The sequence below is a fragment of the Malaclemys terrapin genome, chromosome 7, assembly GCF_027887155.1.
Source record: "Malaclemys terrapin pileata isolate rMalTer1 chromosome 7, rMalTer1.hap1, whole genome shotgun sequence".
Taxonomy (NCBI): domain Eukaryota; kingdom Metazoa; phylum Chordata; order Testudines; family Emydidae; genus Malaclemys; species Malaclemys terrapin.
Window position 1 is genome coordinate 24,952,061 of NC_071511.1, and position 17,381 is coordinate 24,969,441.

General features: G+C 39.1%; 1 protein-coding gene across 2 annotated transcripts in view; it reads left to right on the forward strand.

Annotated features, from left to right (window-relative positions):
- The window catches only part of DNAH12 (dynein axonemal heavy chain 12), a 169,257-nt gene extending 151,876 nt beyond the window's left edge, over positions 1-17,381 (forward strand). For both annotated transcript variants that reach the window (XM_054036279.1, XM_054036278.1), the window contains 10 exons: positions 848-988; positions 5,731-5,868; positions 7,201-7,434; positions 9,061-9,249; positions 10,496-10,599; positions 12,930-13,134; positions 13,353-13,490; positions 13,954-14,045; positions 15,504-15,571; positions 16,897-17,381. In XM_054036279.1, coding sequence (XP_053892254.1) covers positions 848-988; positions 5,731-5,868; positions 7,201-7,434; positions 9,061-9,249; positions 10,496-10,599; positions 12,930-13,134; positions 13,353-13,490; positions 13,954-14,045; positions 15,504-15,571; positions 16,897-17,087 — 1,500 coding nt within the window. In that variant the 3' untranslated portion in view covers positions 17,088-17,381. The remainder of the gene's footprint in view (positions 1-847; positions 989-5,730; positions 5,869-7,200; positions 7,435-9,060; positions 9,250-10,495; positions 10,600-12,929; positions 13,135-13,352; positions 13,491-13,953; positions 14,046-15,503; positions 15,572-16,896) is intronic.

Consider the following 17,381-nt stretch of genomic DNA (forward strand, 5'->3'; position numbering starts at 1 on the left):
TGTCCTAATTAGCCTGCCTGCCTTAACTAGTTCTAGCAGGTTCCTGATTACTGTAGTGCAGCCCCTGCTCTGGTCACTCAGGGAACAGAAAACTACTCATCCAGTGACCAGTATATTTGCCCTCTACCAGACTCCTGTACCCCACTGGTCTGGGTCTGTCGCAATATATAAATAATAATAATTATAATTGTTAAATTGATTATTTTGTACCATAAATTTGCTTAGTGCTCTGCAAACATTTTAAGGCACATTCTTTCCTCTGAGAAGCCTACAAGCTAGGGCTTTGTACCCGCAAACACATAGTTATTGGGAAGGAGGAGAAGGTAGAAAATATTCTTGGAAAAAGCAGATCTTAAGGAGGATTTGAAAGAAGAGAGAAGAGGCTCTTGGTGGATTAGATCAGAAAGACTGTTCCAGGTGTAGGAGGAAGCAATGATAAAAGGTGTAAAAATGAGAGAGGGAGCATACAAAGGGAACAGTAATGTGAGAGGATACATAATTTCATCAACAGAGGACAATTTTTTTTAATGATATTAGAAAATATAAAAATACAGAGCAGGCTTTTAAACATTTTTGGCATGAATGTAAATCTGCTGAACAGAAGTGACTGTATTTTGATTGTGGATACACATTCACATAACTTTTATTGCTGTCCATGAGAGGTTGCACACCTGCATCCAAGGGCTGAATTTAGCCCAGGTGTATTTAATTTATAGGACTTTGAACATCAAGAAATTATTTAAAAAATACAAATATATTTATACTTCTATAGAAATATCTCACTTTATTGGGTTTTTTTGCCATCACCATACTCTCCTGTTGCAGTGTTGCTATTTATTTTGTCTAGTTTCCCGTAACCATTCTGCAGAATGGAGTAAAGATGACAAATGAATCACCTACAGGTCTCCGGTTAAATCTACTTCAGTCTTATCTCTCAGATCCAGTTTCTGATCCCACTTTCTTCTCTGGGTGCCCTGGAAAGGAGCAGGTAAGTTGCTCATTCTTTGACATTTTTGACATATTTATTTACTCATTGTTATGTCCAGTGAAGGTTCTAATCTAAAGCGTTCCCTAAAGTTATGAGCTAATGTTTGCACAGAGAGTGAATAAAATACTTCACACATGGTTATAGCTTAAATGAACATTTTGTCAGATGGAAATCCCCACACTGGTTACACTGCAATAACATTAGCCCAACTTGGTTGATTCCTACAAGAGTGGCAATTATGGGTCCCCAGACAGAGAACAACTCCACTGGGCTCTGCCCATAAAATATGGTTCTGAAATGAAATCCCCAACCAGTCCTATCCTTGTGAGAATGGGGCATGAATGAGGCATGCTTCACCATACCACTCATTTTAGCCCGTAGTCCACTGCTTCCAGCTCTTTACATGGGTTCGTGATAAGATATGTCCTCAGTGTGCACTATTAGCACAGAGGATTTTTCTTCCTATAGAACTGCAATAGGTAAATGGAAAATGAAGAAAACAATGAAATAAGTTCCTTCCAGGCAGAACTTGAGAAAACAAACATCAGGGTCCCTCTAGCCCATTAGTGAGACACACCTGCTAAACAAGTAGCAGTGAGGGAGATGGAGGTCAGACCCAGCCATGGTACTATTCTGAGGCATGGGAATGTTCCAGGGCAAAGATATAAAAAGGGTGTGGCACTCCAGAGGCCTCAGTTCCCTCCAACTTCAACCAGCTGAATGGAGATAGAGCTCCTCCAGAATTCTACCAGATCCATATATTTTATAATTATTTGGTTATAGTTAGACTGGTTTGTCAGTGTTCGTATAGTGCTAGATTTAATTTAGAAATAAGTTCTTCAGTGCTGGGGAAAAAAAAGATGACACAGCTGAAGACCAAAAAGCTAGGATTTAAGAGGTATGTCTCATGCCTAGCTGTGTTTCTGGTGGCCAAAACACATGCATGGTGTCTATCATATTTGGTTGAAAGACATTCACCTTCAAAATACTTGATTTGCTCAACCTTCATGACATGAGCCCAGAAGGAAAGACAGAACAGGCTTCAGACTATCTTACTTCAGGAAACTCTGTCAGCGAAATTGCCTGGAATCAAGAGAGAGCAAACCTCTAGCAAATCTTAGAAGCTTGCATTGGCTCCAAGCAAGTCTGGAAGAAAGAAAGTTAAATATTTGTCTTTGGTGCTGTGCAGTAAGGAATCTAGAAGTGTGAAGCACCCAAAGATCAAGACTGCTCAACAGACTGTGGGATCGAACTCTGTTTCTAGAGCAATCCACAAGAAAAGGACAAGGCTGTAATAGTGAGCATGAAGACTCCATCCTTGTTGGTGTTGGCCTCTTTTTATCAAGAACCCATCTGTGAGAAAGGTCCATCCAATCCAGTGCTATTTAAAGAACCTTCCCCAAGTGATGATTCTCTGTCTAAAACCAGAAGATGCTCTTCGGAGCTGATTGTTTCAGATCCGAAAGAGCCGGATTCGAGAGAGAAGATGAAAAAACCTGTTATGAAGGTTTAAAATAAGGATCTGACTACTGAGAATTTGCAGTCTGTTTCCAGTGCAGTACCACAATGGTTGGTGGTTATAGAACAGATTCATCGATCGGATCTGTCTCCTTCTCAGTCGGTAATGAATCCGTGTGTCAGTTGAATAGGAACTGAAGATTTTACTGGATAGATAGATAATCCTTCAGAGACGAGAAGGTAGATTGAAGAAGTTAGGATTTCTCCCATACATACATCACTTAAGACTCCTTCTGGGTCTCCAGAAAAAGGTTTTTCTCTATTATATTTTATTCAGCCTAGCAGGTTATTATCTCCACTTCCCTCAGGACTGAGAATGGCTTGAGATCAGACAACAGATCCAAAGAAGAAATTGAAATCAAGCTCGGTCAATTTAAGCAAGCTCAATAATTTCTCCCAGATCTGTAGGGCAGAGAGATTTTCAACCAGATCAAAGTATGGGGCTTTGGCCAGATTGTCAGGCTTCACTTTGGTTTACGTCAGTGGTGGGCAACCTGCAGCCCGTCAGGACAAGCCGCTGGCGGGCCACCAGACTGTTTGTTTACATTTGCATGGCCTCCTGTAGCTCCCAGTGGCCGTGGTTTGCCATTCCCGGCCACTGGGAGCTGCAGGAAGCGGCAGACAGGCCCGCACCACTTCCCACAGCTCCCATTGGCCGGGAACGGCGAACCGCAGCCACTGGGAGCTGCGGGCAGCCGTACAAATGTAAACAAATGATCTGGCGGCCCACCAGCGGCTTACCCTGGTGGGCCACAGGTTGCCCACCACTGGTTTATGTGGTCTCACTGGCCTTCTCCTGTACCTTTTCAAGATATTCCTAGATATAGTAATTGCCAACTCAATACTGAGGACATTCAAGCATCAGACCCAAAGAATATGGATTTGATAGTACATCAGAGTCCTTCGTTTACAGTTGTAAGAGACATTTTATCTGAGGAAGAAGAATTGCTAGAGATCCAAGAGTCCCATCCAGACTCTGAACTTTACTTCTCCAGACAGAAGTGTAGGGGTGATTGCTACTTCATCACATTCAGATGATGTGGTGCTCTTCCAAGGACATTAGAGATTCCCTTGATTCCTGTTGAGAAATCCTCACATTTTAGAAGCAGCAACTAGACAAATCCTTTATTGGAAGGATTATCTCAACCAGTTTTAAGCAATTTGGAATGACCCTCATAGCTCAGCTTATGTTAAAAAAGGCTAATGACCTTTACCTGTTTTCCCAGGAGGGAAGTGTTGTGTTTCATATCTCTGTTCTCCTAATTCATTGATAGTAGAGGCTGCACTGCACAGATGAAAGCATGCTCAGGCTTATTTTATCCCCTCTGATAAGGAAGGGAAAGGACTGGATGTTTTCCTCAGCCACTTCAGATATGAGAATAGTGAACCATTAAGCTGTAATTGCAAGATATCAGTGTCATCTTGTCAGGAAAAAGGTTGTGATTCATGAATACTCTCCTTGAGCAGCAAATGTTCTTTTGGTAGAAGGACAGAATGTTGCTATCAGTTAAGAACTTTTTATTGTTGGTTTTGTGTATGATGTAAATCCATCTACAGCTCTAATTACTTATATATTGGAGTACTTATAATATCTTAAAAGAGTGGATCTCTCTTTGTCATCAGTCAAAGTTAATCTCTCAACGATCTCAGCATACCATGTCTCTGGGGATAGTAAATTGGTTTTTATTCATGATGTAGTCAAAAGATTCTTGAAAGGTCTTAATAATCTATTTCCACCAGTTAGAGAGCCTATATCATCTTGGGATTTAGTGCTTAGACTAAGTGCAACATCTGTTTGAATCTCAGGGGAGCTGTACAATACCCTATTTATACATTAAGACAGTCATCTTGATAGCGATCACTTCAGCAAGGTGCATAAGTGAATTACAAGCGCTGATGGCACACCCACTATTTACTGTCTTTAATAAAGATAAAATAATACTCTGTACATACCCAAGATTCTTACTAAAAGTTCTGTTAGAATTTTAATAAACCTCCATCTGTAATGTTACCAGTTTTTCCCCCAAACCTCACTCAAGGCGGGGAGGCTAGATAACATCTACTAGATGTTAGAAGGGCTTTAGCTTTCTACTTAGATAAAACAAACCATTTTAGGCAATCTTCCAATTCATTTATCTCTTATGAAAAAAGAAATAAAAGGAGAGTGGTCACTGTACATACTCTTTCTAGATAGATTAGGTTATGTATTAAGGATGTTTATAAGCTGATGGGTCTCCCTCTTCCTGAAGGAGTTAGAGCTCATTCTACTAGATGAAAAGCAGCTGCTATGTCATTCTCTGGACATATTCCTTAATAGAAATATGCTGAGCAGTAACATGGAGTACAGTCCACACTTACTAAGCACCAGACATTAGGCTTAGAATCTAGATAAGATGCAAAATTTGGCAAGGAAGTTTTGCAGTCTTTTTTTAATTAGGACTCTATATTCCCACCATCCTGGGTCTGAGTTACTGCTTGTTAGTCTAGCCCATGAATAGGAATATGCAGAGGACACTCAAGGAAGAAATGAAGGTTATTTTCCTGTAACCAGAATTCTTTGAGATAGACTCTGCATATTCATGCTCTCTGCCCACCTTTCACCTCTGCCTCTGAGTCCTACTTATCGAAAGATCTGGGGTTGCAGAGGAAGGAACTAAGGCAGCTGTAGTGCTATGCCCCTTTTATAACCTTGCCCAGGAACATTCTATGTTCATTGAGGAGAGAAGCAAGAGAGACATGTGAGGCACCAACAAACATTGCTAGGTACAATTCTGCCATTCATGCTGCACCAATCAGAGTGGGAGTATGCAGAGTCCATCTCGAAGAACTCCTGTTACAGGTAAGTAACCTTCATTTCCTTAGTTAATAAATAATAGTCCAGTCCTGCAAATCCTTAACTCAGTGTAGTGCACACATCCCCAAGTAGTCCCGTGGCTTCAATGTTACTACTCAGCGGTGTAAACATTATACCTACTAGTTAGGGATTGCAGGAATAGGCTTCAACATGTTAACTGTCAACTCCATATTGTTATTTAGTTATCTAATAAGATTTAAAAAAAAAACCCTCATGCTAGTCATAGTCTAATACTTTTATCCAAAAACAGAGAATTTAAAATGTTGATAAAATGTTTTCCAAACGCCTTTTGTTGTTTCAGCCATCTGCATAAATTAAAGACCATATGCAGCCATGCCAATTAATACTTTTTGTTGTTGTTTTCTTAAAGACCTGGGAAAAACTGCTCTTTGGAGTTTGCTTTTTTCATGCTCTTGTTCAGGAGAGAAAGAAGTTTGGCCCTCTTGGTTGGAATATCCCATATGGATTTAATGAATCAGACTTGCGAATCAGTATCAGACAGCTGCAGGTAAACTCTTTATTTACTGTTGCTTCCACAGTACAGAAATGGCTGTGTTAAATGCTCAAACACACAATCATAAACAAGTTTCCACAACTTTAGTTCAGGTTTCTGTTGCTATTGAGACAAAGATAAATAACCCAGACCACATTATATTTATAAAAATATGAAATTCTTGATTAGATTGAGATACATTTTCTAAAAAAAAATTCACAGAGCCATTTGGAACTCAGTGTAACAGAGTTAAAACTATATTTCAAAGGAAGTCTCACTATCGAGTAGATACTATCAAACCAGTAGATACCATCAAGCTGCTCATTGCTCTTAGTCAAAGGAAATTTTGCTACACAGCCAGTGGCCAGGGCTGTCCTGTCTGACTAGCTCTATAGCACTCCTGAAAATATTTTACCAATTGAGCCAATCTAGACAAGAGTCAAGAGAATTTAGGGTGGGAATTACAAATGTTGAGTTTGAGCTGAAAAAAACTAATGATGAGTCACTGAAAGAGACAAACGTTTTGAAGGTTAAAAGCAAGATACTCTGAGCATCAAAGGAGACTTGGTAAAAGAAAGAAATATGTCTTTGCTAGAAAAATCAGGCTACAGAAGATACACAGTTTTAAATACTGTAAGAATGATTGGATGATTTGTTAATCCTTGGACAAATCTTTAAGTCTCTGCCCAGATCTTACTCAGGTAAAACTCCCATTAACCTCAGATGGGAATTTTAGCTGAGTGAAGACTTCAGAGTTTGAATTTGCTGCTGCACTGGGGAAGAACATTTACTACAGCTCTGTATGAGTTAGAGCAGGGGTAGGCAACCTATGGCGTGCATGCCAAAGGCAGCACACGAGCTGATTTTCAGTGGCACTCACACTGCCCTGGTCCTGGCCACCGGTCCAGGGGGCTCTGCATTTTAATTTAATTTTAAATGAAGCTTCTTAAAAATTTTAAAAACCTTATTTACTTTACATACAACAATAGTTTAGTTATTTATTATAGATTTATAGAAAGAGACCTTCTAAAAACATTAAAATGTATTACTGGCTTGCGAAACCTTAAATTAGAGTGAATAAATGAAGACTTGGCACACCACTTCTGAAAGGTTGCTGACCTCAGAGTTAGAGCATACTCTTCTTTCCACACTGTGTGCCACTCTTGCTTTGTGGGCCTCTCCATGGAAGGGTATGTTGGGTTTGTGGCCCCATCTCCGCTTCTTTCCTATTTAATAATAAAAGTTAGATCACACTGTTTCTCTAATTAACTATAGGATTTGATTTACAAGCCTCATTGGGATTCAAGGTGATGAAGTGTCTTAGATTCATTGTTTTCTTTGTTTCAGTTGTTCATAAATGAATATGACCATGTTCCATTTGAAGCTATATCTTACCTTACGGGTGAATGTAACTATGGAGGACGAGTGACAGATGATTGGGACAGACGTTTACTAATGACTATGCTGGATGATTTTTATAATCCAGATATAATTGAAAACCCACGGTTCACCTTTTCTCCCAGTGGCAACTACTATGCACCACCAAAAGGCACCTATGAGGACTACATTGAATTTATTAAGGTAACTTGGTTTCTTTGTACAATGGAAGCGCACGTAATATTTGGTCTAATTGCATTAGTGAATATTGCAAAAAGAAAATATTTTCAGTGATGTGTGATTTTTAATTTGATATTCCATTAATGTTAAAAAATTACTTCTGCATGAATGTAACATTCATTTTCTAATATTAAAATGCTGGAACATCTAGAACAATAATATTTAGCTCTTTTATAATGCCTTTGCTCCAAGGTTCTTAAATTGTATAATAATAATATACAAATTACAATATTATTGAAAAATAATAATTCTCTCAGTACCTCACATCACTGAAATACAGACACTTCTGGGGTAGAGCACAGAAGTTGTAGAGCAGTCTACCATTAATTTTGAATAGGAAGTAAAGAATACTACGTCTAATTGAAATCTCAAGGGAATTTAGGCAGATCAAATATAATTACTTTTAGTTGGAATTTGGCAGAACATCTTATATAAATTCATGGTGGTTAAGTCCATTAATGGCTATTAGCCAGGATGGGTAAGGAATGGTATCCTTAGCCTCTGTTTGTCAGAGGATGGAGATGGATGGCAGGAGAGAGATCACTTGATCATTGCCTGTTAGGTCCACTCCCTCTGGGGCACCTGGCATTGGCCACTGTTGGTAGACAGGATACTGGGCTAGATGGACCTTTGGTCTGACCCGGTATGGTCATTCTTATGTTCTTATGTAACATTGGGGATAGCACTCCTGCTTTTGCAGAAAGTGCCTTCAAATATTTATTGAACTCTAAGTCATGCATTGCTTCAGTACGGTCCCAGGGAGAAGAATCCTATAACATTGAATCACAAATGTTACTCCCTGCTGCGCTAGGTGTTTTCTGAGATGTCTCCTTTCTAAGCACTGACCTCACCAGACTCTCCTTAGACTGTGAAATCTGACAGGATCAAACCACAAAGTGATCTGGGTGAAATATTGGGTGGTAATTTCATTGAGAGGATCTACTCCTTAGAACCCTGCGTCAAATCTTGCTGTCTTGCATTGAGGCCAGGAGTTGGTTTTCTAGCAACAAGTTTCTGGAATTATGAATTGTGCAGAAGATGGATAACCCAGAAATAAGAAAGGGAAACAGTTTACCCAGATCCTATTGGTCATGCATGGGGCTGTAATTTTTTTTTCTTGGTAGTTTATGTAGGATTCACAGATCAACAAAAAATTCAAAAGTTAGTGGTAAAGCCTTGAGAGGTTACAAACAGACAAGGGTCCTGGGTCTGAGCCTCTCCACATTTAAAAATAGTGCTTTTGTGTGTGCTTCATTTTTCATTTGATGCTCATCCTCTTTCCTTTCCTTGGCTCCCTTGCAGGTATGTTGTGATCTAAAGTGCTTTGTGATTTGAAACACCCTAGACTTTGTTGCACTCCAGAGTGTGTACAACTTAATGAGGAGATCAGCAGGTAGATAATAGGGCCTGGTATAAAGACTAGAAAGCCATTGTCAAGGGATTCACTATTTGTGAGGTTATGGTTCTAGGCCTAATCCAATGTCCCCTGAAGCTAATGAAATCTTTCCAGCATTAAGCTTAAGATCAGGCCCTTAATGAACTGATTTTATCTAATGAAATATATTGCTTACTTAATATGTTTTGCCATAGAATCTTCCATTTAGTCAACAGCCAGAGGTGTTTGGGTTGCATGAAAATGTGGATATTTCAAAGGACCTCCAGCAAACAAAAGTCCTCTTTGAATCTCTGATACTAACACAAGGAGGAGGCACGCAGGGTGGCTCCTCAGGAGGTGGTGACAGCACTCTGTATGAAATTGCTGATGATATTCTCATTAAGGTAATGTAGAAAGACAAACAGCATAATAATTGATTAGAATAACAAATACTCCGACCATTACCTGGCCAGCTTAATGTTCTTCCTTGAGATTGTCATTTGCAAAATGGTAATGGGCAACTGGACAGATGATTGGGCCACAAAGGGACCTGTGACCACAGGAATGCCTTCTTCACCTCCTTTTGGGATTGCAACAATGCAGTTGCAACAACACACGTTCTCAGCAGCAAATACCGTTACTGAGCAACTTGTAGCTCTACTCTCTCTACTGACTCCCCTAGAACATTGCATTAAGTTTAAGTTCTTGGTTCTTATTTTCAAAGCACTAAATGGCCTGGGCTCAGGACACCTAAAAGACTTTTCCACAAGGACCATGACCACCTTTGACACCTCCACTCCTCAGAAATAATGGAATTGTGCACCTCCAGAGCAAAGCCAGTGTATGCAGGAGATAGGGCTCTTTGGGGGTCTAGCCCCATGCTGTGCCATGTTCCTCACTCTCCATAAGAACTACACCAAATCTTACCAAGTTCCATTCCAAACATAAGATCATTTATTCCTTAAGAAAAAATACACATTAACTTACTCAGAAAACAAACAAAAACTCTCACAGATCTCATGCTCATGGGACGGGAGTGGAATAGAAAGTTAACCCTGTCCAATTAACCTAAATCTCCTTGTTTGCTAGGAAGTACTCAGATACCATGGTGAGGGCCTAGCATAATAATCTGAATAGAATAGTGATTTTTTTAAAATAAAACATTGACTTTGTAGTATGGGTCTCTCTTTTTCTCCCTATCCCTGTGCTACATCTCTGATTCCTAAGTTTCATTTTGCATTGGGAAAAACTCAGATGGGAGCATTAAGCTGTCCAACACAAAGTGAAAGTGAAGCACTTATCAGACTGTGGGGAGTCCACAGTCATATATAAAGTGGAGAGAAGTGTCAAGCAGCTAACAGTAGAAGGGAGAGAAATCAGAGCAAATAACCTGGGGGAAAAGTCAATTCAATATTGCAAGCAACTTCGCAATCGTTAAAACATTTACATTTATTTTTACATTTTCAGTTATGTTCAAGATATTTTTATTGACCAACCAATATTCAATAGGGTGTTTTACTGAATATCAGTCATTCACCATGGAGCTTATGTGGTTGCTTTGGGTCTCTTTGCTTTTAATATCTCTTTGAAACCATTATAAATTAAAATGTGCACTTATCAAAATGTGTCCAAATCTATTGACATTTGCAGCTTCCAAATGATTTTGACATTGAGGCTTCCCTACATAAGTATCCTGTGAGATATGAGGAAAGTATGAACACCGTGTTGGTGCAAGAAATGGAGAGGTTTAACAAGTAAGGGAATTAATTAATTTAATTCAAATGTACTTTCAATCAACCCATTCACAGCAGATCCCTTTTCTGCCAGGCACATCCAGTGTGGTCTCTTTATAGACTCTATTCTGAAGACAGCCCCCCCCCCTTTTTTTTTTTTTTTTTTTTTTTTTGCTTCAATTCTAATCGCCTGCAGTAGTGTCTGCATTTCTGCATTCCCAGCACTTTTCCTTTATTAGGCAAGGCAGAATACAGGTTGGATTTAAGGAAAAATATTTAAATGGCGAATAAATTGGAGGATAAGGTATGCAATGGGGGGAGGGTCCAAAGAAAAGTTTGGTAATAGGTTATTTGCAGGATTGTGCTTGTATTGCTTTATTTTTCACTTCCATTGCTTTATTCCGTCCGTTCTCTTCTTTTTGGTCTTATTGTTCCTGTGCTTGTATCATTTTCTTTTTTCCTCCTTTATGTATATTTCTCTCTTTTTTTATTATTTTCTCACCTGCTCCTATCTGTGCCCCATCACTTTCCTTCTCTCTTCTCTGAATGCCCCTTTCTTCCTATACCCTCACCTCCACTCTTTTTGCAGTCAACTATAATCCTCCACTTTTTTTTCCCTTTGGTCCCCAGTCTCCATCCCACTTTGCCCAAATTCCTGTTTTGTCTCCATCTGCTCCCTATTTCTTCCTGACACCCTTATTTTTCTCCTTCTTGACCTTCCCCCACCCTCCCATCTTTCCCTCTCTGCCCCATAATTCTCTCACAAAGCACTCCTATAATTCTATCTGATTCCTTAATTCACTCTCCAAGCTCCCCTTATTTCTCTCACTCTCCTTTTCTCCCCCTCTTTTGTTATCTGAAACCTGCCTCCCCCATCTACTCCATACATATATTGTACATTGTTCCAGCTAAGCACTGGAACACATTGCCTACAGAGGTTGTAGAATCTCCATCACTAAAGGTTTTTAAGAACAGGTTAGACAAACATCCATCAGTAATGGTCTAGTTATTACTGAATCCTGCCTTGAGTGCAAGGGACTGGACTAGATGACCTACTGAGATCCCTTCCAGTCCTACACTTCTATGATTCTGTGATTCTAATATTTTTAGGGTTCTGGTTTTAATTTCTTGCCAGGACAGTATAGGCAAGAGACTATGAAATTCAAAGTAATGCATAAAACAAAATGCCCCATTAGGTCTTCAACTATTTTAGCAGAAATATTTTATTTTACATAAACAGAAAGAGATGAGCTTATACAGCTGCCATTGGACCATTATTTCCCCAAGAATATTCACTGCATAGTGTTCTATTTTTTTTTTAAGCTAGAGGTGGACTTTGCACTGGAGCATTTGATCTCCCCATGAATTTCCCCAAAGATTGGGGGATTCCAGATCAGGAATTTTGCCTTAGCCCATTAAAGTGACAGAGGCAAGCTGCAAAGTCTGACTTTGGATGCAGGGGTGCTTGGATCTAGGTTCTGGTTTGGACTCAACTATTTTTAACCAGATGAAAATAATTAGAATTTCTATATCACCTTCCATCTAGACATCTCAGGCACTGTACAGCTCATAATGAGTAAGGTTAAGAGTTTATCGTGGATATTTTTAGTAAAAGTCATGGACAGGTCACGGACAATAAACCGAAATTCATGGAAGTCTGCAACCTGTCTGTGACTTTTACTAAAAATACCTTGTGGGGGGACTAACAGGAGGAACCCCACTGGGGGCTACTCAGGCTCCTGCAGCAGCCGCTGCAGCCCCAGTGGCTGATCCTGTGGCAGCGGCCTCTGCTCTGGCCCTGGGGGCTGACCCAGCCCCAGCCACTGCTCCGGCTGCTACTCCTGTGGCGAGGGCTGACTGACTGCTGCTCCAGTCCCGGGATGCTGACCACTGACTGCTGCTCCAGTCCTACCTCTGCTCCTGGTCGGGGACTGACAGCTGCTCCAGTCCTGCCACTGTGGCGGGCTGAAGCCAAAGAAGTCATGGAGGTCCGTTAAAGTCACGGAATCTATGACCTCCGTGACAGACTCCTATCCTTAATAATGAGTTAAACCTCACAGAACCCTTTGAAGCCAGGCAGATGGGATGGAGAAAATGAGACAGAAATTAACAGATTTGTCCCAGGCCACAGATAAGCAGAAGAAAAGGTCTGTTAAATGGCAACAGTACGGGCACAATCTGTAATTTTGCAAATATGGCAAATTGTAAATGAGGAAAACCTGGTTATGCTTGTTTCATAGCCATCACAATAATGTAATATTATTTCTTGAGATGATTCTTTCATATCTGACAAATCATGTCAAACCTGTTGTATTTCAGTGACAGTTCTGTGATATTTTCTTTAATTCTAGTTTACTCCGAACTATACGTATTACCTTAATAAATCTGAAAAAGGCCATTAAAGGACTGGTTGTTATGGATTCTGAGCTGGAGGCCCTGAGTGGCAGTCTGCTTGTTGGAAAAGTTGCCGAGAACTGGGCTAACCGTTCATACCCAAGTCTTAAACCATTGGGAAGCTATATCCTAGATTTTCTAGCGAGGCTGAAATTCTTGCAGGTAAAGCAAGAGGGACTGTGTTACTAATAATTCTGTTTGATTTAAAATTAAAGGATGATTTGGACATGGGTTGGTAAAAATTGACTCTTTATATCTAGACTTTCTAAACAAGGTTGTATAGAATATGGCTAAATTTTTTGTGGAAAACTGCAAATACTACCTAGGCCTATACTGAATAGCAAAGATGCTTGAAAGTATCTCTTTCTTCCTCCTCCCAGGATTGGTATGAGTTAGGAAAGCCCAATGTTTTTTGGCTATCAGGATTCTATTTTACTCAAGCTTTTTTAACTGGAGCCATGCAGAACTATGCCAGGAAGTACACTATTCCCATTGACCTGCTGGGATACGAATTTCAGGTATGGATAAGTGATAAAAATATATTTTACTAATATGGGTCCTGATGTTTCCATGAGATATATTAGGTGGAGTCTATGCCTGATTGGACGGGTTCACTTGCACATATCTCATTGCAGGATTGAGACCTTGATTAGCAATGGCATTGTAGATCTGCAACCATGTTTTCCATTTTATATCTGTAAAGGAATGCTATTAAAAGTATATTCCTCATTACACTTAATCATCTAATTAGGAAAACAAATCACTTGATAAACTTTAGTGTTCTAAGTATGATGATAAAGGATAATTAACATCACATAGAAAGCTGCCATCTTAACAGTTGATGATGTAAAGTAGTACTGAAAGAAGAGGCTTCACTATTTTATCCTGATTTGGGGTTGCTCTCTGGAAGATTGGCTTGTAGAGCTAATAGCTCTAAAACAAAACTACTGTGGAAATGTATTAACATGTATTTCCTTTTAGGTTATTCCCAAGGTTACATCTGATACTGCACCAGAAGATGGTGTTTATATCCATGGATTGTTTTTAGATGGAGCTCGCTGGGACAGGACCAAGTCAGTAATTAAAATTTTAAAATAAATCTTTAACTTTCTTATTTTCTCATATTAGATTTACTGAAATATTTTAACATCATTTCAACATTTCAATGATATACTCTAATTTAAAATCTTCTCCTTCCTCCATGAGATCTTGACAAGAAAAACCACAATGAATCTGCTATACTGTAGTATTGGGATGTTGCAATGTGCTTACTTATAATAAAAATGGAGTTTTCTTTCATGAAATTGCCCTTCTATATGAGTCACAGAACCATTCAAAGTAGTAAGGCCAAGATTTTCAAAAGTGACTAGTGATTCCTGTTGCATCATTTTTCGGGTGCCCAATTTGAGACACCTCAGAGGGACTTGATTTTTTGAAAAAGGTTTTCAGGGGCTATGTCTCTCGCATGTGAATAGTGTAGTGTTTCCTCTCCAAACCTACAGCACTTACTATGTGAGTACAGAATGAATTTTTTACATCAGGTCCCCAGTGTATGAACAGCCCTCTTAGTCCCAATCACAGAGCAGCTGGTGGAGCCCTGACCTATCCCTTTGCTGCAGCTGACCTGGCCATCCTCAGGGTGAGTCACCTAGCGCACAGGCAGCTAAGATGAAGATAAGCACCAATTCACATCTTGGTCCCACACAAGAAAAGGGCAGGATTTGGCCCACTATGGTTTAATTGTTTGTATAGTCATTCAAATATGGTACTTGCTACTTTGTAAGGTTTCTAAATAGATGGGAAAGGGTACAGGCCCTAACAGCCCTCAAAGCGAATATTTTAAAAGGGGCCTTGGGAAAATCTCAGATAATTTTTTTCCCAGTGGAGTGAAGCAGTGCATTTTGAAAAAAAAAATTTGTGCCGATAAAGCAGCTATATTCCCACTTCTGCTTGTACAATTGTTTACACATATAAAAGTGGCTGCACAAAATCAAAATCTACAGTGGGTTTTAAATTTTCATCATACTGTTACAAGATAATGGACACTTTTAAAGGTAATGTAGTTCAGCAAGTAAAACTGCATGTTTTATTCCAAGAGTTTAAACAGCAAAGGTCAGAGCACAGTATGGCTTTTTATTTGTTATTTCCTAATCCTATCCCTGGTATGGGATTATGAGAGAAATGTTTTTGATATCCGATGATTTTACTGGACCCTTTGAGGAAGGTAAAGACAGGGAAGTCCTCTAGCCCTGTTCTGCATCCCCCTCCTCTTTTCTTTTATTTCATTCTCGCTCTTGTTTATCTTTTTCTCTCTCTCTTCTTCTCATTCTTCCCTTGTTACATCTTTTCAGTTTGCTTCCATTGTCTGTATTTGTCCTGACATTTCTCTTTCTCTTCCCCTTCCTTTTATCTCCATTCCCCTTTCTTATCCCAACCCTTCCTACCCAACAAAGTAAAATACAAAACTATCTCTTTTAAAAATATACCTTTTATAAAATTGTGTTTAATAGTTTCTTTGTTTGTCTCACCAGGGGAATATTAGCTGAACAGCATCCCAAGTTGCTCTTTGACCCGATGCCAATCATTTGGATAAAACCAAGTAAGTAAAGTGATCTGGAACCAATGTTTCTTTGGATTCTAATGCAACAAGAGATTGCAGTAATGTATTTCTTTAATGTTGCAAAAAGACCAACCCTTCTCTCTCACCAAAAAATCCAAACGCACATAGGTCTCCATTCATCTGATGTGATCAATGGCTTGCCTGTCAAACATTGTGCCTTTTCACTGGCTGACCCAGTTTTTTATCTGAAATTTATCTGGTCTGTGCCTCTTTCCCCCCCACAAATATTTATTCAGCATGGATAGGACAAAGGAGGAGCTAATCAGATAGACATTTCATATAAAATGAATTTCGCTGCCTCCAAATTGGATCTGCATGCATTTTTTAGGCATAAACTAGCCTTGGCAAAAGAGAGCATGGTTGTTGAAATCTTGACTCCATAAAAGTCAATGGGACATTTGCAATTGATTTAAATGGGGCCAGTATTTCACCCCATATGTGTTAAAATTAATGTTGCTCAAAGTATCACTAACTGCTGCAGAAATACTGTCTATAGATGGCTAAACACTGATAATGTTTTCTTCTGACTGACATCTACTATTGTTTTCCCCATCTGGTTCCTCCTTTCTTTGATCAGGAGCAATTATCCTAAAAAAAACCCTTAGATTTTCCCCCCCAAACATTCCTAATGTTTCTCCACAGTGGTTTAGTTTCTACTTAGTTGTAACTAGCTGTGAGTCAGCCTCACAAAGTATTCCATTCTGTCCATTTACCCCTTCTATTGACATTGGAGGTGTCTGTTCACGGAAGCTGACTGATGTCAGAAGAACATGATTTAAGCCTTTGTGCAAGTTATGTGTAAACAGTCTGGACACATTACAGTTCCTCCAGAGCTGTAGCCTCAGAACTCAAACAACTTGAATCATGATTAGGTTCTCGAGCTGCTGAATCAAATTGCCTTAGAGCCCCAATTTTATATGACGAGCTCGTGCACTTACTAACATGCGCTAAACTATAACCCGACGGTATTTTAGTCAAATGCTTTGATTTTAATACAACTATTTAGCTTTGAATACCTCTTTGAAAGATTTGAAAAGCATGTTGTACAGGAAGGCATCTATTCCTGTAAGCAAACAATAGCAAACATACTGCCTCTATGTAAATTCTGTAAATTAATTTTTAAAAGAAAATCAGAGGAAGGAGCGACTTCTTTTTAAGTTTTGCTTGATGAAAATATTTTGTCAAATTTTTATTTAGCTTTAAAAATAAGTAAGAATGAATATTTGATTTTTACATTAGACTACTTTCATTCATCTAGTACATCTACAGTATATAAGTCATTCCTTTGTTTGTTCTTTTTTAAGCTAAAAAGTCAGACATAAAGAAATCTACTGCCTATCTTTGTCCGCTCTACAAGACAAGTGAGCGTAAGGGAACCTTATCCACTACTGGACACTCGACTAATTTTGTCATTGCGCTATTGCTAGAGACTGATCAACTAGTCCAGCACTGGATCAAGCGAGGTGTTGCTCTGCTCTGCCAGCTGGATGACTAACCTGGAAGAATTCAGAGGCAAACCTCATTAGACACCTCTTTCTTTTCCTTCCTTTACTGAGCAATTGACGCACACTGTCTCAGAGAAACATCTTGATATATTTCTATGTGGATGGATAAGGCTAATTTTTTTCTGATCTTGAAATGTTGCATTTAATAATTGTATGATGTTATTCCTATTTTTAAATTATATAATGATCTGGAGTGTTCATTTTATTATTTGGTAATATGGTGCCATGAATAAGTATCTAGATCTCTTTTGTCACTTATTAAAATATCATAAATGATATCTTGA